Source organism: Mobula hypostoma, chromosome 19 (assembly GCF_963921235.1).
Source record: "Mobula hypostoma chromosome 19, sMobHyp1.1, whole genome shotgun sequence".
NCBI lineage: Eukaryota > Metazoa > Chordata > Chondrichthyes > Myliobatiformes > Myliobatidae > Mobula > Mobula hypostoma.
Window position 1 is genome coordinate 42,852,225 of NC_086115.1, and position 25,959 is coordinate 42,878,183.

A 25,959-nucleotide genomic window follows, 5' to 3' on the forward strand; every position below is an offset into this window, starting at 1 on the left:
GCATGTGTGTACCATGTAACTATTATTATAAGAAGTGGTTTAAAGTGTTTACAGCACAATGCTGTGATTGAGGTAATAGATATCAGGGGTTGGAGAGGAGCTATCCAGAATGATTATATAGAACAAATATGTTTCTGTAGAAAAGATTCTTTGAACACCAGCCAGGCCATGGTCTGCCTGGAATGTCCAAGAAGCCTTGTTGAAGTAGGAGATGGATGATCCTGTTGGTGGTTCTCTGAGCAGTCAAAGTCATTTGACAGAAAGGAAAAAGCTAAAGGTGGTGGACACAGGTCAGTCCATCACAGGCGAAGCCTCCCCCACCAGGCAGCACTGCTCCAAGAAAGAAGCATCCATCTTCAAAGACCCCCACCGTCCAGGCCATGCATTCTTCTGGCTACCACTAGCAGGGAGGAGGTACAGAAATCTGAGGTCCCACATCATCAGAACTCTTCGTGCAAGTGATAAGAAACACCTTCCCTGTGATGCAGATGAGATGGTGCACCTGTGCATTTGCCAATAAGGTCTGGAAGGGGAACAGCTACGCGACACAGGAATGTAGACTGGGAACCCTTTTAATGACAGGAGCATTTTAAATCCATCTGAACTTGCCACTTTTCCAAATGGTACATTCCAAGTTGTGCAGGCTTGCAGTGAGGAATATACTGAAGCTGCAAAGGCCCTCTGGGAAAGATGACACAGAAAGGGGTTCCCAGCCTGAGGTTCACGGACATCTTGTTTAATGGTATTGGTCAACAGCATACAAGAGGTTGGGAACTCTCCGCTCTAACCACAGGACAATGAGGTAAAAAACATTTCAATTCCACTCTCATGCAGTGTCACCTGATGCACATACAAGTCAGAATCATGAACACTTTTGTTTCCCATACCAATTTTATTTGAACAAAATGGATTATTATATTGAAACACTGCTGCCTTACAAAGTTTTCAAGCTTTGCACATTCTGTAAAGTTCATTAGTAACTCTGACTGTTCTTTTTTCTCTGGAAGCCTTGCCCACCTTGCTGAATATAGATAAACTGGAGATGGACACTAACATGAAATCTGGCTTAAAGCAGATTGAGAAGGATTATCAGATTGAAGTATATTACTTTGAAATAAAACATATTTGTTTGAATTGAATGCAGTTGACTATATATGAGATTAGGTTTACTATAATCAGCTTATGTACCGTATGACTAGCATTTGAGAAGGTTTTGTGAAGAATTATATTATTTCCATGAAACTATACCAGTCTGATAGTGCTCATTCAGTCAGTGTGGCTTTCAAAGGTTAATACTGTATCCTTAAGCTTCCTAGCAGAATTGCCTTTTTTATGTTCTGGGCTACTTTAAGCACCACAGATTGGTCAAGTAACAATTACAAAATTATAAAACAGTCAGCCCACTAAAGTCAAAAATTAGCAAAGGTCAATTGAGAAAGAGTTAAAAATGAAGCCCACACAATATATTTCAATTATTCAAGCGTTTCCAATTTAAAAAAAAATCTGAATGATATTTATGCATAAAACATGTCAAACATCCAACAATGCTGGCATTTAATGGTATTACCATTTGCTTTGTACAAAGACCAATATTTTGAAGCTTCTGGATCTCTGTTTGAAATCCAAGTTATTAAGGCGAGCGAAAGATAGAAAGCCTAACTTTTCCATTTAATCAACCACAACAATGTTTAATGGACTGTCACTACTACTAATTGTACTTCTGGCTGGTTCAGTAAAGGGAAAATTTATACTTGAATACACTTAGCCAAGTCAGCAGTTACACAGTCTTATTGTATGCACAATGATTTCCAGTACACATGGGAAGCAACGGAATGGGATGGCGAGCAGAAGCAAATTAGATACATCAGGACTAAGTTTCACCTTCTTACTTTAGGTAGGCTGCCCATATTCATGAACACCTTAGATTTTCATTGCCATCACTTACAAGGGAATGAAAGTAAGCAGGGCTCCAGGCAGCTGGGTGATTGAATCTCATCAATTCACACTCCAAAGTAATAGGGTAACCCACTATGTCTTCTCAAACGCAGCCATCCCAATTTAACTAGGTCATCACCAACAACACTTAACGAATTTCCACAGCTATGTTAAAAGTTAAAACATAAAAATGCATCTCTGCATAACGTGTCAGGAAATTTATACTTGTTTTTGGCTCACTAAAATGTATGTGTTGTTAATTGTTAAAAATGTTGAAAGATTACCCTGTAGACAGTGCGTATGTAAGAATGCCAGCTTACACCACTGAAGCTTGGACTACTTCTGGCATGTGGCTGTGGGAAGTTCTTCAAATACTTTAAAACCTTTGCAATAAATGTGTGTGTTACATTATTTTAAACTGTCACATTCCTCTGGAAATACAAAGTAAAGTACACATTACCTTCAATATCACTATCATGCTTTTAAATGAACACGAATACAACTTTACATAGTCACAACAGTTGCCTCAATGCTTGTTACATACTTCCCAATTAAATCAAATATTAATATAAATTAACGGGTTTTTTTTACAATACAAAAACGGTACCTCTTGATTTATTTGGCAGATCAAAAAGTTTTCAAATGCATCATTTATCAGCTAAAGGCAATGATGCCATGACCATCGTTTGCAGAAAATACTGTACTGCACTCAGCTGCTTGTTAGAATATATCTGAGCCTCAGATGACAAGACCTGCAGCAATATTAGGGCTCTGAGATTATCACTTCAATCAGATTCATCCAGAAGAAATTCAGCCCAGAGTTGTTATGTTTGAACGGCCACCAGGGGGTGCACTGATACGCTGGGTGGGACGGCGAGGAATGTGATCATCAGCCTGGGAACCTAGAAGGGAAGCAAGTCAACAGTTTGAAAGAACAGCTTCATAATTTCTTTTTTCCAAAAATTATTTTCAAACAAAGCATTTGCAGAAGGTGCAACACCTGTCCGTTTACCAATAATCCAGGACTCCAACCATCTTTTCAGATGAAACAAGGATTAATTTGCATGTCTAATCGAATGTACTACATTCAATGTATACAAAGTTTCAATAGTTCCATTTAATATCAGAGAATGTATGCAGTATACAACCTGAAATTCTTACTCTTCACAGACACCCATGAAAGAAATACCCCCAGGAATGAATGACAGAAAAAAACGTAGAACTCCAAGATTCGATCGTCCAGCTGTCTTGAGCCCGACCTACTTTCATTCCTTTGTAAATGATAGCAAAGGAAATCTATGTGCTTTTAAGATAATGGGCAGCCTACCTACAGTGAGAAGGTGAAATGAAACTAAAGTAAGAAATTGGCCTACTCTCAAGCCAACATTGGCCTTTATGTCTGTACCCTCCTGCACTGTTACAATGAGCCCACAGCATACTTGAGGAACAATTCACCTACTATATGAGCATACTGCAGTCTTTTGGACTCAGTATCATTGAGTCATAGAATTATATAGCATGAATGGCACAACATGTCCATGCTAACAGAGATGTCTTCCTGAGCGAGCTCCATTTGCCTCATATCCCGTGAAACATTCCTGTTCATGTACCTACCCAAATGTCTTTTAAATGTTGTAACTGTATCTCCCTTTACAACTTTCTCAGGCAGCTTGCTTCATATCCCACCACCCTCCGAGAGCTGCATATAATATTCCAGATAGGCATTTTGATCACTACTATCTCCAGACTAAAGTGAAGGGTTAAACTACATGGTAATAGGTAAAAACACTCTTTTACCAGCCAGAGTGAATCCAGATTGGTGAAGGTTTCGTGGAGGCTGGACTGGTTGTTTAGCAGGAGACATCCTGACAGATGGAATAGGTGTCATGGCTCTGGGAACCGCACTGACTTCTTGAACAGGTCCATCATAAATCCCTCTTGGAACACCTCTGATTTCAGCTAGCTGTAAAAAAGGAACTAAGATTTGATACTGTTCCATTAATCTGTAAGTAATAATGTGGCCTTATACAAACGCAACTTATTCTGTGGTAATTTTACTGGCAAAATCTTAATGTGTTTCTAAACATATTCAATGCAAAGCATAATTTTGATTGTCTTTCAGGAACATAAGTTTCTAGCCAGTCAAGACTTTTATTCCTATGGTTAACAGAGTTTACGCACATTGTTTCACTCACTACTTCTCACTTTAAGATGTGTGTGTTCTAAATTCACACACATGAGAGAGCTCTTCCAGTATTGAGGTGGATTTCCAATGCTGAGTGAATTGTCACTAGCTGCTCTTGATGCTACTCTTAACAGATGCCATTGTCATGTAAGTGTTAACTTGGTCACAGCTTCTGTTAACTGATATCTTAACCCAAGATCTCTGCAACTGTCCGCCATGTTCTTAGTTTCATGGAAGCGTGACTGTGAAGTCTTGTAAATGGGTGCCATGGAAGGAAAGTGGCTAAGCACTTCCATGCAAAAGACCATAAGACATAGGAACTAAATTAGGCTATTCGGCCCACTAACTCTGCTCTACCATTCCATCCTATCTGAGTTATTATCCCTCTCAACCCTGTTCTCCTGCCTTCTCCCCATAATCTTTGACACCCTTACTAATCAAGAAACTATCGACCTCCGCTTTAAATATACTCCATAACCTGGACTCTACAGCCACCTGTAGCAATAATTCCACAGATTCACCACTCTCTGGCTAAAGAAATTCTTCCTCATCTCTGTTCGAATGCCCTTCTATTCTGAAGCTGTACATCCTATTCCTAGAATCCTCCACTACCAGAAACATCCTCTCCATGTCCACTCTATCCAGGCCTTTCAATATTCAATAGGTTTTAATGAGATCCGCCCTCATTCTTCAAAACTGAGCTAGTTCAGGCCCAGAACCACCAAACACTCCTCATACTTTAATCCTTCCATTCCCAGGATAATTCTCGTCAATCTCCTCTGAACCCTCTCCAGTGCCAGCATTTTCACTCATAGACACGGGGCCGAAAACTGCTCACAATACTTCGTACAGTGTAGCCAATGCCTTACAAAGCCTCAGCATAGCATCTTTGCTTTTATATTGTAGTCCCCTCAAAATAAATGCTAACATTGCATGTGTCTTCCTTACCACTATCAACCTGTAAGTTAACCTTTAGGGAATCCTGGATGAGGACTCAAGTCCCTTTGCACTTCTAATTTCAGAAATTTTTTTCCCCATTTAGAAAGTAGACTATGCCTTTATTCCTTCTACCAAAATGCACGGCCATAAATTTCTTTACACTATATTCCATCTGCCACTTCTTTGAATATTCTCCTAACCAATCCAAGCCCGTACATAGATTTCCTGCTTCCTCATCACTATCTGCCCCTCCACCTACCTTCTTATTATCTGCAAACGTGGCAACAAAGCCATCAATTCCATCATTCAAATCATTGACATATAACGTGAAAAGAAGCAGTCCCAACATCAGCCCCTGGGGAACACTATTAGTCACTGCCAGTCAACTAGAAAAGGCCCCTTTTATTCCTACTCTTTGCCTCATGCTAGTCAGCCAATCTTCTATCCATGCTTGCACCTTTCCTGTAATACCATGGGCTCTTATCTTGTTTAGTAGCCTCATATGTGGCGCCATGTCAAAGGCCAACTGAAAATTCAAAAAGCATGAACTCTTGGCTCAGCTGTACTCTAGAAATATTGAAAGGATAAAGTTGGCATGTCCACCAACTTTCAGCTCAAAGATTTGCAGCTGTAATTTAAATTTAAATCAAGGTTTGAAAAAAGGCATCTTGGCCTGGGCCAAAACAAGATCAATGCTAGTTTTAGGTAACAAAGTAACTGCTTTATCTGCACTGTTATTGCATACATTTCACACAACACTCCATGCTCAAGATCCATTTCAAAATAACTATACTGAGATGTATTTTCTGAGCAAGTAAATTAGAAAAAGGAGAAAATTTTCTCTATTCATCAAAATACTCATTTATTAATTCTGGTCTCTGTATTTCTTGTGCAGTAACATAAATGTTAGACTGATTACACCGATTTATCCAAAATCCTTTATTTTAACTAATTGTACAGATACAATTAAGTACATGGATACAGAAAGGTCAATCTCTTTACCTTACTCCTTGCTTTTATTCTTTTGTAAACATAGTCCGGGAATGTTTTTTTGGGAATAAAGCGTCCACTTCCCTCTGTGGCATGAATTGTTCCATATTCAAAGACAATTTTACCTTGACTTACTACTACTGAAGGAGAACCATGGCATTCCATCCCTTCAAAGATGTTGTACTCAATTGCCTAAGAAACATAATGCAATAATGACATAACTTTCCATTCCACACCTTTTATTATATCCTCAATATGACCATAACCAATTTACATTTCATTAAATCATACTGTATGTAGCTCCTGCTCTAACCTACAAAGGATAATATTTAAAATGAATGGCCAATCATTGAATTTCACTTATATCACCAAGGTGGTGCTGTAGTGTCTCATAGTTCCAGTATTTCTGATCCAATCCTCACCTCTGGTGCTGTCTCCCTACAGTTTGTATGCTCTCTCTGTAACTCTGTGGGTTTCTCCTGGTCTCCTCCTATATAACAAAGATGTTAATTGGTCACTTTAAATTGCCACTAGTATGCATGATTGGTGGAAGAATCAGGGGCTGTTGCTGTGCAAGTGTGACAGGTTACAGAAAAATAATTGGGGTGGCATGATATCGTAGTGGTTATAGCGCAAAGCTTTACAGTACAGGCGACTCGGGTTCAAATCCCGCCGCTGCCTGTAAGGAGTTTGAACGTTTCCCCATGACTGCTTGGATTTCCTCCCCACAGTCCAAAGATGTAGCAGTTGATAGGTTAATCAGTCATTGTAAACTGTCCTGTGATTAGGCTAGGATTAAATCGTTGGATTGCTGGCCAGCATGGCTTGAAGGGTCCTTTCCGTGCTGTAACTCAATGTAAATAAAATAAAATCTGATAAATGGGATTGCTTTGAGAATGGCCTCCCCATAATTTCATATTGAAACTTATTTTTTTTAGTAGATTAAAATAGCATTTTATTTAATACTAACAGCTAAATGTGTCCCCTCAAAACATTGAGAAATTAGTCAATAAGGTGCTTGAAAAAGCTTCAGGTTAACCAACACCCACAGTACGAAAACGGGACATATGCTGTTTCTAGGATGAGCTGAACTCTGTTGCTAGCACATAGTAATGCTGCAGTCAAAGAGTGAGCTGGCCCTTAAAGGAAAACTACCCTTGGGAGCCAGAAGGCAGCAACACATAGTATAGTGGTCATGAAGGGCAAAGGGCTGCAAAGAAGAGACAGTTCTCAGGCTTTCAAAAAATACTTTGAAATGCTGGTGAGAAAAGATGCCAGGAAGGAGGCTCTGTGTACTGAGGGAGGGATGGATGGAGACAAGGGTGGGAGTTAGGAGATCTGCCAAAGCCAGCATTATTTAAACACACAGAAGTATAAACACATTCACACACACATACACACCTGTACATAACCTATCAGCTAACACATATGGACATGTATTTTAGGTCATTTTATTTTAAGTTACATTCGTAGTTTTGATAACTACTGAATATTTCATAACGCTTTTTTTTCATGACAGAAATACTGGGAGGTTTTGGCCAGCTTTGACAGCAAGCTTAGCAGGAGCTTTGGTTAGCTGTCCAAATGACTAACAGTTTTGTTTAAAAACGCAAACATGAGGAAATCTGCAGATGCTGGAAATTCAAGCAACACACACAAAATGCTGGTGGAATGCAGCAGGTCAGGCAGCATCCACAGGAAGAAGCACAGTCGACATTTCGGGCCGAGACCCTTCGTCAGGACTAACTGAAAGAAGAGATAGTAAGAGATTTGAAAGTGGGAGGGGGAGGGGGGAGATCCAAAATGAAAGGAGAAAACAGGAGGGGGAGGGATAGAGCTAAGAGCTGGAAAGTTGACTGGAAAAAGGGATACAAGGCTGGAGAAGGGAGAGGATCATGGGATGGGAGGCCTAGGGAGAAAGAAAGGGGGAGGGGAGCACCAGAGGAAGATGGAGAGCAGGCAAGGAGTTATTCTGAGAGGGACAGAGAGAGAAAAAAGAGAGAGAAACAAAAAGAGGGAAATAAATAAATAAGGGATGGGGTAAGAATGGGAGGAGGGGCATTAATGGAAGTTAGAGAAATCAATGTTCATGCCATCAGGTTGGAGGCTACCCAGACAGAATATAAGGTGTTGTTCCTCCAACCTGAGTGTGGCTTCATCTTGACAGTAGAGGAGGCCATGGATAGACATGTCAGAATGGGAATGGGATGTGAAACTGAAATGTGTGGCCACTGGCGGATCCTGCTTTCTCTGGCGGACAGAGCGTAGGTGTTCAGTGAAACGGTCTCCCAGTCTGCATTGGGTGTCCCAGTGGCCACACATTGTTTGATCTTGTTTTGGTGAGTGGGATTGGTTCTCTTCCCACCACCTGCAGGACACAATCCCATTACTTCATGGTGATGAGCAGTTCCTCATCAGGAAAAATGGAATCAGCATAGGGAACCTTATTAACGTCCGATCTTTGCTCAGCAAATTGGGTGGTTTATCATTGACAATACTATTATTCATCAATATTCTGGACTACGAGAATTAGACTGAATTTTCCTAAGGGACATTTCAACTTACATCTATCGCTGCAGGTTAGGTTTCAATGGCCAAGTGACTGATAAACCTGATGACGGCAGCACAGAGTTGAAACAGTGCAGAGGAAGATCTCTACTTAGTCAGAGCTGTGTCTATACTGGATGTGCTTGATGGAATGAAAACAGAGAATGCTGGAAACATTTGCAGAGCGGAAAGCAAGGTAATGCGAGATAGGCGATGAGAAGGCAAACACCTAAAATTTCATTTCTAGTCCTGCTCGCACAGAGTTGTCTCATTAGTCAGTTTTCATTCCAGATTTCCATCTGCTGGAATATTTTATTTTTTTGCTCAATAATGTTACTGCCTTTGGATGTGAAAATTGCTAACTTCGGTGAAAATGCCCGCACCCGCACTTTAATTTCACCAACTGCTTTCGACTAACACTGTGCCTCAGGCAGTCAGGGGAGATCTTCAAGCACCACCCTTGAAGGAACAGGAGGTGCAGGGAGAATGCTAATTAAGGGATTGGCCTCTTATCGTGTATATTGCATTCACTTCTATAGTTTCCTGGGACAAAACACATAGTGACAATGAAAACAATCAATGATACGAAGCTGCAAAGTTGCCACGTGATCCTGTGAGAGTGGACTGGAGGATTTCTGAGTACACGTCAATCACACTGACTTGAGACCTTCTGCCTTCCTCCTGCCCTTTGCTTTTATTGATACTGTGAATGTGACTCTGAGCGAATAGATACAGTGCTGACATGTGAGAAGAAGCTAATCTGTAGCAGCAGGAACCAACACCTTCATTAGTTATCCTCCTGTAACACTGGATTCGGTGCAGGGGCGGGGTGGGGAGGTTAGATTGCATTTGCAGCATCTGTCAGCTGAGGATGTGGGTGTTAAAATCTAGCTTACTGATCCTATCATTCCAACTGAAGTGTAGGCAGGTCTGGAAACTCGATTGTGTGACCCTGGCTTCTTTCTGCGATGCCTCTCAAATGAAAATTTACCAAAATGAAATGGGATAATGATCATTTTGCTTCATTATGGAAACTTGTCCTTGTTCGCCAGATGACATCACTTCCCAAAGGCAATGTTGAGTTGAGAGAATGTTAACACAATCAAGTTGAGTTGGCCTGCAGTGACAATCATTAGGCATTCATGGCAGCCATGTTGGAGAGGGAGCATCCCTACTTTATCCTTTAGGCATCATCCTACCACCCTTTCCCCATGGTATATGAATATTCTTGTGAGCTGTTCTTCTGTGAAAGTTCTTTTGAGCCTGTGATCCCTCAATCCTATCCAGCAACCAACCTTCCACTAAATGTGTAAATGCTCAGGCCCGTGACTCAGCTATTCTACCATGTCACCGATGAAGGTCTAGATCCCCAATACCCATGTGATCTCCACCAACAACAGCTCCACCCATTTACTTACCTGGCCTCTGACCTCAAGCCCTGTGATTCTTAGCTACTTGCTATCCCCCCAACCAACTCACCCACCACTCCAAGTACTTGCCTCCTCTCCACCAAGCTCCAATCCCTCCACCCAACATCAATCATATGGTGGTGACTTCCACCATAGCCCTGTCCCACACTCCTGGTCCTTATCTAAACTTCAATCAGCCCGGTTCTGCCACCTCAATATTTTTGGCATTCCCTCCCACAACCCTGATCTTTCACGCAAACCTCCATCCCAGATTTACCCTGCTCACTGACCCAACATGAGTTCAAGCTCTCAGTCTAGGGTTGCAGAAGGATCTCTCAGTCTCCAAACCTGAATTCTGATCTGTAGCAGAGTAAAGCTGCTACTTTGGTGCTGCTGTGAAGTGAAAAATAAATGGATCTTGAACAATTAGCAAATAACCAGCATGATAATATGTAAAGATCCTCATCAGATGTTACTTTAATTGCCATGGGTGGAAATGCAACCTCAGTGGTGTGAGCACAGATCACTCACCCACCTATAACAATAGTAAGTATTTTATAGTACAGCCTGTCAAAAGTGGTTAAATTTAAGTTCCAACTTATGCCTCTGTTGTGCTAAACATTTTGACAGAGTATATGTACGTTGCTTCAACAAATTTGTTGTGAATACAATGGAATTTCTGAAGAGCAGAATAATACACAGACACTACTACATATACTATATATATATAATGACAGAGGAAGAATTTCTACCTCCAGATCTTTGTTAATGAGTATCCTGGAGTAGTAATGGAGTTTGACCATTCGGTTTGTTCAAGAACAAGAATCTCATTAAGACCAAATTACAAACCACTCCCACTTGCAGATATCTATAGTTTTAACAAGTTAGCAGAAGAGTAAAATTACTTGCATTACCAGATTATGTGTCTTTGCTGAAATGATCTTGACGGCTTCGGGATCCCAGATGACCAAATCAGCATCGGAACCAACAGCAATTCGTCCCTTTCTGGGGTAGAGATTGAAGATCTTTGCAGCATTTGTGCTTGTAACTGCTACGAATTCATTCTCGTTCATCTTTCCTGTAGTCTACAATGTATAAATTGGAGAAAGCTAGAGCAGTTAGTTTACATGAGAATATGTACGGAGAGTCATAACGCTAGCTGTTATGTTGTGCTTTGCTTATATGTTCTGTTATCTCTCCTTCATTCTAAAAGAGGCAACTTTATGCTCAGTTCTTTTGGCCATTTGCCTCAGCATCTTATTTGCCGATTGATAGTCCATAATAGTTCCCGAGAGGCATTAAGAGATTCTTTAACATGTTAGAAGTGCTACATGAACATAATTTATCATTTAAGCAGATTCAAGTTATCCTGATACTTATGAAAAACCTTGGCACTTCCAGGTGCCTGCTTTATATCTGAGGAATGGTCAATTTGTAGTCATTGGACTCTGTCAGTTACTTAAGAAGTTAAGTAATGGGAAAAGGTGTAGGCCATCTGGTTCAAGTCTGCTCTGATACTTCAAAACCTAATTTCCTCAATATCCTAGAAATGATGAAGCCTCCTCAGTAAGTGAGCTTCACAGGTCCATTACACTGACCTTTGGAATTTAAAGATGAAGTGAAAAATTTCTCTTCACCTCACTCCTTATTCTGAAAACTTTATATATAATTTGATGGGGCCTTTTGAGAACTTTGTATATAGGAGGCAAGTGCTTCTCGGACGGCCTCAATGCAAGGAAACTTAACAGACGGGACACGAGCCGATGTTCAACACCATTTCACCGATTAAAGCATCCATTAATCAGTGATTAGAGCATTGAGGAAGGTTGAGACGTTGAGGTGAAAGTGGAAGGTGAGTGAGAGTTCAGTGCCAACTGCCTGCCTTTTGATCACTGCCAGAGAAGGAGACTGTGTGCGGCCTATCGCTGTGTGGCTCGCTGTGGCCTCTGTGCTCATGTTCTGTCCCTCTCTTTTGATGATGTTGGGATGTTGGAGGATATTACCTTGGTTCTGTGTTTATGAATTGGACTATTGCTTTATAGACTGTGGACTTCTTCAGACTTACACTTTTTATATTCTGTGTTTTTCGTCTGTTCCTTTCCTGTTTTGTTATGCAAGGGGAGGAGATTTGGGGGTTAATGTTCTTTTTATGTTCTGTTAGTTTTTTGTGTGGAGGGAGGGGTTGTCTGAGGGTCAATGTTCTTGTTGCGTTTCGTGCGGGGGGGGAGTTTGGGGTCGATGTTCCTGTTCCATTTTGAGTTGGGGAGTGGGGGGGGGGGTCGATGTTCTGATTGCGTTTTGTGTGGGAGGAGGGGGTTTGGGTGTTGATGGTCGGGGTGCCGTACTTTTTTGTGTGGGGGGGTGTGTGGGATTGATGTCTCTCTCTGAAAATGACTTTCATGTTCCTTCTTTGTTTCATAGCTATCTGGAGAAGATGAATCTTAGAGTTGTATATGGATACATACTTCAATAATAAATGAACCTTTGAAGTTTGAGAAATCTGACATTGGAATCTTTCAAAGGCTCAGATAAGTCAAAGATTTAATAAAAATTCTCTGACCCTTGTGGATCTACTTCAGTTCCACAAAGTAATCAATCTCCCCTGTGACAAATCACTTCACTCCAGTAAAACCTTCAGGATTCCTCAGTGATTCAAACTTTAGATCTCAAATTCCATGAGTTTCACTTTCAAAGAAAGAAGTTTGTTCCAGGATCTTTCCTGACACCATGATAAACAGAGAGCATAAGTGTTCAATGTGCTTGTGACAGCTCACCATTCATTACCAGTCAACAAAGATCAAGTCCAAATGGGAAAGAGACCGAGAGCTGTAAATAGAGTTAACTTCTCTTTGATGACATGAGCTTGGGATAAGGTGTCAGTCTTTTTTTTTTAGGAATTTTGGCACCCAGTTATGATCTTTCTATACCATACCATTCAGTCACAGCTAAACTGCAAACATTCAAGGAATATGTATCAAGCTTATAGGCATTTCTACTGTAGCTTATTTTATGAAGTTTACTTACCACAGCCTTATCCCAAATAATAGTCATCCTCTCTTCAATGCCATTAACTCCTTCAGGGATCAGTCGGAAGTCATCCTTTCCGATGGCTTTCTGTGCAGTGGTGAAAGCACAGTGAGCACTGCCAGTAACCTGCAAATCGCCGCTGCATTCAGAAGCAAATTAAAAGGTAGATTACTATGTGTTAGACTTGAATCGCATCCATCTCACCAACATAAGTCCAAAATTCCAAGGGGACAGAGTAACTTCAGCATCTGCAGTCGCTTGTGTTTTAAGGGAGCATGCTTTCTTTGTGTGCTCTGTATAATTCAACTTAGAAACAATAGGCTTACAATTTTGCTAAGACCAATGCACTGTACCATGTAGGTTGCTGCTCTAACAACCTAACCAATAAATGTATGGATCTATTACATGGTCCGGTTTTGCCTTATTCTGTACATTCCTAGTTCACGGTAAGGTCACTATTTTTCTTCCATTACATGACCTGCGTTCTGAAAATAAACCAGAAGATTTTAGTGAATGACGAGTCAACTTACCAGGAGAGGAGCGAGTTCAAGTAATCAGGGGTGGTTGTGTCGGTGCTGAGTGGTGGCGAGGTGACAAAGGCTGCAGCTTTGGCCCAGTTCTTACTCCAGTAATGGGACCCGTCAGTCCCCAGACTTGCAGTGACAGGCTCTCCATACACAACTGCACCTGTTCGACCACACAAGGAAATTATGAGTACTCTGCACAACTTGAAATGCATTTGAAGTTTTCTGTTTTACTTATTAATGGGACACTCTGCACCATTAAATAAATGGAATACAGGTCATTTCCAGTTCAAGAACGCCTGACTTGCATAACAGCTGTACATATGGATGAACACTTGGGAGCCCCTAGAAAATTACAGACAAACCCCTAGACACCAGAATTGATCCCCAAACCTATCAATTTGGTGTATCTTTACTCATTCTTTTAAGCACATGTGTACATGATAGATAAAATGAGGGCAATTGTCTAAATAACTGCTGCCAATGCAAAAACTTGCTGGCTGTGGAGAAAAGTTATTTGGCAGTACACCTGCAATTTCCAAGGAAATTCCCAATGGCAAAGCAAACTTGATATACAATCCCTGTATATTCATTTCCTGAAAAGCAAATCTCTTCATGTCATCTATAACTGGAAATCTCCAGCACAGGTTCAGTTGTTTTCAAAATGTTGCTATGTTTTTTTTAATCTTGAATTTGCAAAGATAATCTAAAATTTCAGTTTGCCCTAGAGACTAAACAAAGATGTAACAGATGTGAAAATTCTGACAAGTAGTAACTAGTGGGCGGAGGAATGTCTATGGATTTTAAACATGTGAATGCTCCCTGGGTTATGAGAACTCTGATTTAAGGCTACCCCTACATACAAACAAGCTCCCATAAATATTACTGAATTTAAATGAGAAAAGGTTTTTAGAAAATGACGTCCTTACATGTAACCTCCCTGCAGTAATCAGACACAATTGTCTCCTAAGAACATGGGGTACCAGGTTCACCGTGAGCTGTTTTGGAAATTGACAAGTACAGTCGGCCCTCCTTATCCGCGAGTTCCGCATGCGCGAATTCAACCAACTGCGAATTGAGAAAACCCAGAAGTGCTCTTCCAGCACTTGTTGTTTGAGCATGAACAGAATTTTTTTCTTGTCATTATTCCCTAAACAATGCAGTATAACAATTACTTACATAGCATTTATATTGTATTAGGTATTATAAGTAATCTAGAGATGATTTAACGTATACGGGAGGATGTGCGTAGGTTATCATGAATCAGGATCGGAAAAAAAATGGAAGTTATCTTACTAAGTAAGTCGGAACAGGCACATCTGGTATTATTTAGTGTCAGTTAGTCAAACGTTTGTCATAGTATATAGTATATATTTTACCTTTCTATGCATATAAAACACTTCAGAAACGTATGTTTCAGCGCCGGGCTCGGGAATGGAAATTCCCAAGTTCGATCCAGTGACAGACCGCTCCTAAGCACTCTCCATCCTGGCCAGGTTGATGTGAAGGATCAAAAACCCAAAACCCCAAAACCCAATAATTAAACCACTGTGTTGCTTAAAAAATAATTGTAGCTTTAATCGGGGCAGGGCTTTTCTCACTTTATCCTTTAAAATTGTTCCGATCGTTGACCAACTGTAGCCTAACGCTTTTCCAATGACTGATGGCGTTTCACCTCTTTCCGATCGCTTTATTATTTCCACTTTATTTTAAATCGCGATCATAATTATTTTTGTGAACAGAAACACTGTGGATTCGAAGCTCCACCTCCGGGTCCTAATGTCCACCGCGCTAAGACAGGTTAAATAAGGTCTGGGGTTCTGCTGGGTCCTAAGGTCCACCGCATTGAGACAGGTTGAATGAGGGACTTGAGCTTCCGCGTTTTTTGGTATCCGCGAGGGGTCCCAGAACCAATCCCTCGCAGATAAGGAGGGCCGACAGTAATCATTTCTATTGATACTTGTGCAATGATGTTCCTAAACAATTTCAGTGATAGTTTAAGACTGACAAAGCCAACCAATGAACACAGGATATACTGATTGTGTACAACTGTAACTAGGCAGTGGATGACAATATATAAATGTTTACATTAACTGGCCCTCATCAACACCATTTGTGACAATAGCATGGAGGTACAGTTATCCTGTTGAGTGATTTTACATATTTTCTGACATGTACAAAATTGACTTTTGGATATCTGTAAAGACAGGACCCATTTGTAGCTCAGGGACTTCCAGAGGACAGTTCATGAAGACCTGCTGAAGACATTGTGCAAAAGTTAAAGCTCATGAAAAAGCAAGGATATGATGTGGAGACTTTATAAAGCACTGGTAAGGCCTCACTTGGAGTATTGTGAGCAGTTTTGGGCCCCCTAGCTTAGAAAAGATGTGCTGACACTGGGGAGGGTTCAAGAAAATGATTCCAGGGTTGAACAGCTTGTCATATGAAGGCAGTTTGATGGCCCTGGACCTGTATTCACTAGAATTTAGAAGAATGAGGGGTGACCTAATTGAAACCTATCAAACGGTGAAAGGGCTTGATAGAGTGAATGTGGAGAGGATGTTTCCTATGGTGGGAGAGTCTGAAACCAGAGGACACAGCCTCAGAATAGAGGGGCATCCTTTTAGAACAGAGATGAGGAGGAATTTCTTTATCCAGAGAGTGGCAAATCTGTGCAATCCTTTGCCACAGGCAGCTGTGGAGGCCAAGTATTTATGTATATTTAAGGCAGAGGTTGCTAGATTCTTGACTGGTCAGGGCATGAAGGGATACGGGGAGAAGGCAGGAGATTGGTGCTGAGGGAGAAAATGAATCAGCCATGATGAAATGGCAGCACAGACTCGACGGGCTAAATAGCCTAATTCTGCTCCTACGTCCTATAGTCTTGTGAAACTGAAGATAAGTTATTCACCTGATAAAAAAAAATCAGCTTAATGCCATAGCACAGAGTCAGCATAATTGGCAAGAGTTAATTGGCTAAAGGGCCATTTGGCTAGCAGAATTCCATTTGTATTGAAACTGTAATATTCACTATATTTATGAAGAACTTGAATCATTGGGAGAGACACACAAGATCAAGCCTGCAAATGGCACAAAGATAATTGGGTAGCTTACACGATGATATTAAAACTGGGCAAGGATCTGCCACATGGAATTCAATGTAGCAAAATATGAAGGCATCCATTTTGGATCTAAAAAAACAAATAATAAAATTACTTTTTATATATTGGAACTGGAAACAATGGAGAAGCCTATGAGTCCATGTACGTTCAGCAATAAAATATCATAGATAGGTTGAGAAAAATACTATCAATCAATTCTGCAGGGTTATTCCTGGCCAAAGTTGAAAAGACCAGAGACTTTCATAAATAAAGATAATTTCAAAATGACTTCCACATTTACATCAGGCTCTTAGCTCTATAAGTACTTTGCTTCCTTCCTCCTCACTTTATGTACAAAAGAGAGCGTCGGAGTAAAAGGCACACGGCCTGACTCCGTTGGCTTTATGAGATAGGAGAATAACTCTTCACTAGGAGGATGTGTCTGTAGGCCCAGGGCAGTTGTGGAATGGGACCAGAAATGATTAGGGCTACCCTGTGTATGACCCTGGTAATCTGAAGGGACCAGTCTGATTAAGAGCAGAAAGCAAAACGCCTGCATTCAGATCTGTTGTATTTTGTGTCAAAACCAGCTGGTTACCTTTCTTCCGAGCATGTGCGATCACATCAGCAGCGGTCTTGCTCATTACTTTGGTGATGTACAAAGGGCAGTTGGCTTGGCTCGCAATTGTGATTGCACGATACACTGCCTCTGCTTCAACCTAGAAGAAATACTGATCACGTTTAGTGACTAAAACTTTTATTTCACATAACCTTCTAGTTACCATCTGATAAAAGACCAAACATCTCTGCTTATCTTCCCGTTGTATCTTTTTCATAGAAGAGTAAAAGGCTATTTTCTATACTGATACAATTTGAATGACAGGGATATTCATGTAACATCTGTAAACTGGTTATTACACAACTATTCAGTTTATAACTCTAATAATTAGATTCTAAACCCAGCGTAATCTTTATATACCAACCTGAATTGTGTGGTACAAAGATCACAAAGCTATCTCACACAGCAACATCAATCTGACGTATCTGGGGTTCCATGAATGCATAATTTGAGATAGAAATCCCATGGCTGCTGTCAGTAATTTAACACTCCCCCAGAATCTGCAATAATATGAGCCTCCTCCACTATAATCTAACAAATCAATGAAGTGATGAAAAATTGAGCATTTACAAAATGATCTTGTAAGATATCGTGTGATGTTGCATGAAGTTTAATGATGGACTATGTTATAATTAAGCATAACCAAGCCTCTAATCATTAAATCTAATTGTATATCTATGGATTGTAGTTCTTTCAGGTATATCATTCAAAATATGGTGGAGTTAAAATTACTGGTTTTGAATTTTTATTAATATTCTTTGTTACTACGTTCCTACTGTTCCTACTTTGTAAGAAACATTCGCCATCTAGTGTCAACTCGCGGTAGTGCAGCAATTGCAAGTGTTCGGCTTTTTCCAGGTCAGAGAAATGCTGCCGAGGCAGAGGGCGGCCATTTCCATGATGTGAATAGCTCAGAAATAAACATATAAGATGACTCACCAGGAACCCGGAGAATGTGGCAAGGAGTACATTATTCAAAGTAAGAATAGCTACTGGAGGGAGTACAATGTAATATGCTGTCAGAAAGTGGTGTGCATGTGTTTTATCAACTTTAAGTGAGGCTTTGCTTGAAACATTAATTTGCTGCTGAGGACAGTCTTGCAAGCAGACTACTGTGGGAGGAGGCTGTATGGTGACGTTGGACTTTGGACTGTCAATGACCTTATGTCCAAATAATACAGATAACTCAGTGCAGCTCAGCATTCTGCAGAGTGAGAGAGTGAGTGGAAAAGCTAATGAGGTACCTTCTATTCATCCAACAGATTCAGGATCAGAATCAGGTTAAGTATCACTGACAGACATCGTGAACCTTGTTGTCTTGTGGCAGCCGTACAAAGCAAATCCTAAACTTACTTTTACAATAAAATAGTGGCAAAGCAAAATACTCCCGATGATCTAAATCTGAAAAAACTCAAAATGCTGGGGAGAAAACAACAGACGAAGGGTCTCGGCCCGAAACGTCGACTGTACCTCTTCCTAGAGATTCTGCCTGGCCTGCTGCGTTCACCAGCAACTTTGATGTGTGTAGCTCAGGCAGTATATGTGGTGAAAGACATCGAGTTAATGCTTCAGGAATAATGCAAATTTTAATTGGTAGAGAACATAGGGATAAAGCAGAGAGAAAAAATTGAAAGGTTTATGACAGGGTGGATTGCAGGAGAGATCAAATGTCACAAATGGAGATGGAGTCATGTCTAAAAGGTAAAGGCAAAGATTATGTCTGGGTGAAATGCTAGTAGGAGAAGAATGATAGCTGAAAGGAAAGAGTAAGGCTACGTCCACACTAGACTAGATAATTTTGAAAACACCGGTTTCGCATAAAAACGATAGGCGTTTTTGAAAATACCTCCGTCCACATTAAAACGGGTATTTGGGCGAATCTCCTCCTACTGGGAATGCACAGGACACATCTACAGAAAACAAGCAAAGAGGAAACGGTAACACGAGGAATTCTGCAGATGCTGGAATTTCAAGCAACACACATCAAAGTTGCTGGTGAACACAGCAGGCCAGGCAGCATCCGTAGGAAGAGGTACAGTCGACATTTCGGGCCGAGACCCTTCGTCAGGTATACTATTTCCGTTTCCGCGGTGGCGTTGTGCTATTTCCATTGGTCAAAAACTAGAGTACCTATAACAACAGCGAAAGCAATTTTTCAGCGTACGGTTGATAACGACATTGACGTTTTGCAGATCCATTGCATAATGACTGTGAGTACAAAAGATGCCTTTTTGTACGTAGATATGCTGCCTGTACATGGTAGATAGCTATGTTTAACTCCAAACAAGCTATTAACGTAGACAATAAAGTAAACAACACACGCATGAAGCCGTCCACCATTGTTGTTGTGGTGTTGGAGGTTGTGTTCAAGAAAACAATGAAATGCCGTGCTGCCGCCACGTCATGACAGCGGTTTTAAAAAGTTCTGGTTACCCTGTACACACTACACCGCCCAACCGGCGTTTTCAGATTTACACACTCTGGAGAGCGTTTCAGAAAAGCTCCATTTTTGGGGGGAGGAAAACACCATTTCAGTGTGAACAGCGGGTCAAAACGAACAGAAAAAGCTTTGGTTATGGATTTATCTGGTCTAGTGTGGACGTAGCCTGACAGAAAAAACTAACATGGAAATATGAGATGCAAATCTGGTTAAGTTAAACCAAAATCATTGAACTCAATGTTGAGTCCTGAAGGCTTTAAGATACTAAATTCTTCCTTCCTGGAACAATGGAGGAGATTATGGATAAATTAAGTGTAAGTAAGATGGAGAATGGAACTCAATCCCAAACAAGAGAAAATCTGCAGATGCTGGAAATCCAAGCAACATGCACAAAATGCTGGAGGAACTCAGCAGGCCAGGCAGCATCTATGGAAAAGAGTAGTGATGATGTTTCGGGCTGAGACCCTTCAGTAGGACTGGAGATAAAAAGATGAGGAGTCAGAGTACAAGGGTGGGGGGAGGGAGGGAGGAACACAAGGTGATAGGTGAAACCGGGAAGGAGGGAGGGGTGAAGTAAAGAGTTGGGGAGTTGATTGATGAAAGAGATACAGGGCTGGAGAAGAGGGAATTTATTAGGAGAGGACAGTAGGCCATGGAAGAAAGAAAAAGGGGAAGAGCTCCAGATGGAGGCCATGGGCATGCAAGGAGATAAGGTGAGAGAGGAAAATGGGAATAAGGAATAGAAGGGGGGGGGCGTTACTGGAAATCAGAGAAATTGATGTTCATGCCATCAGGTTGGAGGCTACCCAGACAAAATATAAAGTGTTGCTCCTCCAACCTGAGAGTGGCCTCATTGTGACAGTAGCGGAGGCCATGGACTGACATGTCGGAATGGGAATGGGAAGTGGAATTAAAATAGGTGGCCACTGGGAGATCCCTCATTTTCTGGCGGATGGAGCGTACAGTAGCTGCTCTGCGAAATGTTGGGTATCACTGATATACAAGAGGCCACACCGTGAGCACAGGATATAATGGAAGACCCCAACAAACTCACAGGTGAAGTGTCGCCTCACCTGGAAGGACTGTTTGGGACCTGAATGGTAGTGAGGGAAGAGGTGTAGGGGCAGGTGTAGCACTTCTTCAGCTTGCAAAGATAAGTGCCAGGAGGGAGATCAATGGGAAGAGATGAATGGACAAGGGAGTCACGTGGGGAGCGATCCCTGCAGAAAGCAGAGAGTGGGGGGGGGAGGGAAAGGTGTGCTTGGTGGTGGGATCCCGTTGGAGATGGCAGAAGTTGCAGAGAATTATGTGATAGACGTGGAGGTTGGTGGGGTGGTAGGTGTGGACAAGAGGAACCCTATCCCTGGTGCGGTGGTGGGAGGAGGGGTGAGGGCAGACATGTGCAAAATGGAAGAGATGTGGTTGAGGACAGCGTTGATGGTGGAGGAGAACAGCCCCTTACTTTGAAGAAGGAGGACATCTCCTCAGTTTTGGGATGAAAAGCCTGATCCTGAGAGCAGATGTGGCAGAGACAGAGGAATTGAGAGAAGGGGGTGGTGTTTTTACAAGTAACAGTGTGGGAAGAGGTATAGTCCAGGTAGCTGTAAGAGTCAGTGGGTTTGTAAAAGACATCAGTGGATTATCTGTCTCCAGAGATAGAGACAGAGAGATTGAGAAAGAGGAGGGAGGTGTCAAAAATGGACCTGGTAAACTTGAGGGCAGGGTGGAGGTTGGAGGCAAAGTTGATGAAGTTGACGAGCTCTGCATGGGTGCAGGAAGCAGCACCAATGCATTTCTTTGGCTCCTCCCACTCCCTTCAAACAAAAGGTGTAGCCATGGGTACTGGCATGGGTCAGCTTTGCCTGCCTATTTGGCAGCTATGTGGAACATTCTATGTTACAAGCCTACACTGGTGTTACTCCCCAACTTTTCCTACATCAGTGACTGCATTGGTGCTGCTTCCTGCACCCATGCTGAGCTAGTTGACTTCATCAACTTTGCCTCCAACTTCCACCCTGTCCTCACCCCATCCTCCTGCCAGCCCATCAGGGATAGGGTTCCGCTTGTCCTCACCTACCATCCCACCAGCCTCCACGTCCAGCACATAATTCTCTGTAACTTCCGTCATCTCCAACGGGATCCCACCACCAAGCACATCTTTCCCGCCCCCCCCCCCAACCACTTTCTGCTTCCACAGGGATCGCTCCCTATGCGACTCCCTTGTCCATTCGTCCCTCTCCACTGATCTCCCTCCTGGTCTTATCCTTGCAAGTGGAACAAGTGCTACACCTGCCCCTACACCTCCTCCCTCACTACCATTTCACCTGCGAGTCTGTTAGGGTTGTCGATTGAATTCAGTGCTCACGGTATGGCCTCTTGTATATTGATTATATCTGAGGTAGACTAGGATACCGCTTCACAGAATACCTATGCTCCGTCCACCAGAACAAGCGGGATCTCCCAGTGGCCACCCATTTTATTTCCACTTCCCTTTCTCATTCCGGCATGTCAGTCCATGGCCTCCTGTACTGTCGCAATGAGGCCACACTCTGGTTGGAGCATCAGCTTATATTCTATCTGGTAGTCTCCAACCCGATATTCTGAGCATTGATTTCTTGAACTTCCGGTAATCCCTCCCCCTTCTCTATTCCCCATTCCCATTTCCCTCTCTCATTTTATCTCCTTATCTGCCCATGGCCTCCCCCTGGTGCTCCTCCTGTTTCTTTCTTCCATGGCCTTCCGACCTCTCCTATTCGATTCCCCCTTCTCCAGCCCCGTATCTCTTTCACCAATCAACTTCCCAACTCTTTACTTCACCCTTCCCCACTCCCGATTTCATCTATCACCTTGTGTTCCTCCCTCCCCCCCCTGAACCCCTTTACTCTGACTCCTCATCTTTTTTCTCCGGTCCTGCTGAAGGGTCTCGGCCCAAAACGGCTACTGTACTCTTTTCCATAGATGCTTCCTGGCCTGCTGAGTTCCTCCAGCATTTTGCCTGTGGAAAGTGGAATTGTTATGTTTGGTAACTTCAAAATGTTAAACTAATTCAAAGGAAATAGAGCAGAGAGGTGTGAGTCTTAAGTTTGTACTTTAAGTGAGGTGTGCATGTATCACAAGATGGCGTCATGACATATGCAGTTCATGTATTTTCATATATAACTTGCAAAGAATTTTGTAAGCAAAAAAGAATGCTCAATTAAACAACGTATTTACAAGATTACTCAAAAACTGCTGAAACATCAAATACACAACAGGAACCTCAGGATCAGCCTTGCGGAGGGAACGAAGAAGTTCCCTAGAAGGATTACCCAATCTGGAGTTGGTAGTGTAAGGAGACTACATCATGAGCACCTTGAGTGACAACTTCTTTCTTTACTTGTCCAGAGACCCAAACATGCCTTCCAAGTGAAGCAGTGATTTACTTGTACTTTCACTTTATTGTACCGCACCTGGTGCTCACAATGTGGGCTCCTCTATAATGAGCTGACAGTTGCTAATACAAAGAAGATGGCAAAGGCCAAGATGTTGCTGTGTTTGGTTCATTGACACCGACGAGAGATCTGTCAAACAATTAGGGCTGTCCATGCGAGCGTAGATCTTCTCAAAGCCATTGTGAATTACTACAACCTTCCAAAGAAAGAAGCAGCAACAAGATTAAACTTCTTTGGGTGGTGTCACATGAACATGAATGACTTTGACATACTGTATAACTAACTGCATCAACGTTGAGACCTGCAAAACTTTAGCAATCTAATAGATGTGTTGATCTAAACAGGAATGTATGTGAAAGGATTAAGGAGCATTTACTGAAAAAAAATGGATTTAGAATTGGTAAAGTTTGTCTCTATGCAGGTTAAATCCAGAACTGAACGGCTGAGAGCAGATAACATAATTCTGTCCATGCATGTCAACCTAATGCAATGAACAACAATGTAAAATATGGAGATTTTGTGACACATAAAATGAATGGCAGGAGAAATTCCAAGCTTATGAGAGGAATGCCACATATACAAACGTTTGTACAAAAGGAGTGGTCATCTAACTCAGGAGGAAGGAAAGCTTGTAGCAAGCAGAGGTGTACTTGTGAAGGAACAAGGCCAATACACAATCTCACACCATCTGCCTGCAATTCTCCTGAGACGGCTGAGGGACGGTATGAGAAGCTGAAAACAATCTTGTTGCATCAGGGCAGAGGAAGTATAACAAATGAACAGATTGGAGGCTAAATACTTAACACAAATATTTGCTGCTATGGAAACGGAAAGAAGAAAGATACCATTCCAAGTAAACAGTGAAGTTTGCAAGAAATCATGAAGTGATAAGTGGTAATGATGTACAATAAGAAACAGTGAAATGCAACGTACTTCATTAAACTAATTTTGATCTGTAAAATATTCAAAGTATTAGCAATAACGTTCTGTTTTATTTCTCCCAGATTTACTACCTTTGGGATTTTTTCGAAATCATGAGCCGTTCAGCCAACTCAATGACATCATTAGGGAAAGGACTGTTAACAGATCCACGCCATACAGGACTTCCTGCACTTAACGTCTGTCCTGTTCGACATTTACACAGGAAAACAATTTTTCCATGAATCCAACAAACATTGTTGGGAAGGGCTGAGAATCCCTCGGAGAGTCACAATTTCTTCACATGAGAAATCAGAGATGCCATCATCTAGTTTATCCTGATGGCCCAGAGGAAGGTTTAGCTGAAGAGTTGAGGTAAGATTTAGACTACCATCTCACCACATTACTTATCCACATGAGACTGAACCTGAATCCTTAGGGAAGGTCTCTTTTTTCCTGCAATTTCAAAGAGCTGGTTTAAATACTTACTATATGCATTGTAGGTCATAGGATACTCTGAACTATCATCCTTGTCCGAGTTTCCCTCCCAGATTTTACATTTGAAACAGACTCATATATCTACTGTGATGGAGTGGTTTTCAATGGTAGATGAACAGGAAATGTGACTTAAGAGCAATAAACACAAGAAAGTCTGCAGATGCTGGAAATCCAAAGCAACATACACAAAATGCTAAAGGAACTCATCAGGTCAGGCAGCATCTACAGAAATGAATCAACAGTTGATGTTTCAGGCTGAGACTCTTCAGGATCTGTTTGCCCAACAAACAGCTAACTTTTGAAAACTCACTTTGCATTCATATCTTTTTAAGAAGTTTACCTTCAGCCTTTAATATTCAGATTTCAAGAACATTCAAAATCCAAGATACTTATATTGATATATCTTACTCCTTTGGCTTCGGTATTTACTAACAATCAAAGATCTCCCTTCTTTCATTTATTTCGTGGTACTCGGCAGGGTTGCCCTCTTAGTCCACTACTATTCGACATTGCCTGGAACCACTAGCTATTGCTATTCCTGACTCCCCTAATATATTTGGTATTACCCATGGAAATGAGACACATAATTATTCACTATATGCAGATGATCTACTATTATATATTTCTAACCTGGGGAAATCCATTTCGGCACTCTGCTTGCTCAGTTCAGTAGTTTTTCTGGTTACAAATTGAATCTAGGTAAGAGTGAACTTTTTCTATTAAATATGCAGGCTCCCATTTATAGATAGTGTGGGCACATGGCCAAGTGGTTAAGGCATTGGACTAGCTACCTGAAGGTCATGAGTTTGAGCCCCAGCTGAGGCAATGTGTGTTGGGTCCTTGAGCAAGACGATTAATCACACATTGCTCTGCGATGACACTGGGCCCTAATGCCCTTCCCTTGGATAACATTGGTGTCGTGGAGAGGGGAGTCTTGCAGGATGGGCAACTGCTGGTCTTCCATACAACCTTGCTCAGGCCTGCACCCTGGAGAGCGAAGACTTTCCAGACACAGATCCATGGTCTCGCAAGACTTACGATGCCTTTTTTAAAAATCATTTATGGATGTTCACTATTCAGAGTGATTACTGTCTATTTTACTTATTTGGGAGTTAAAATTGCTAAGAGACATAAGGATTTATTCAAGCTCAACCTTTTACCATTAATTAGTCAGGTTAAACAGCTGATTACTAAGTCGTGCCGATTGTCTCTATCACTGGTTGGCCAAACTAATGCTGTTAAAATGGTTATTTTACCTAAATTTTTATATCTATTTCAAGCGATACCAATTTTTATTCCAAAATCTTTTTTTGATACTATTGATTCTAAAATTTCCTCTTATATATGGCAGAACAAAAATCCCAGGTTAAGTAAAAAGTATTTACAGAAGTCCAAG

At 41.5% G+C, this 25,959-nt stretch overlaps 1 protein-coding gene across 2 annotated transcripts in view; it reads right to left on the reverse strand.

The window, feature by feature from the left end:
* Positions 1-847: 847 nt before the first annotated feature.
* The window catches only part of dpysl4 (dihydropyrimidinase like 4), a 48,010-nt gene continuing 22,898 nt past the window's right edge, over positions 848-25,959 (reverse strand). For both annotated transcript variants that reach the window (XM_063071772.1, XM_063071771.1), the window contains exons 8-14: positions 17,256-17,376; positions 13,563-13,719; positions 13,030-13,171; positions 10,920-11,090; positions 6,062-6,241; positions 3,733-3,898; positions 848-2,837 (exon numbers count right to left, since the gene is read on the reverse strand). In XM_063071772.1, the coding sequence (XP_062927842.1) occupies positions 2,746-2,837; positions 3,733-3,898; positions 6,062-6,241; positions 10,920-11,090; positions 13,030-13,171; positions 13,563-13,719; positions 17,256-17,376 (1,029 nt within the window). In that variant the 3' untranslated portion in view covers positions 848-2,745. The remainder of the gene's footprint in view (positions 2,838-3,732; positions 3,899-6,061; positions 6,242-10,919; positions 11,091-13,029; positions 13,172-13,562; positions 13,720-17,255; positions 17,377-25,959) is intronic.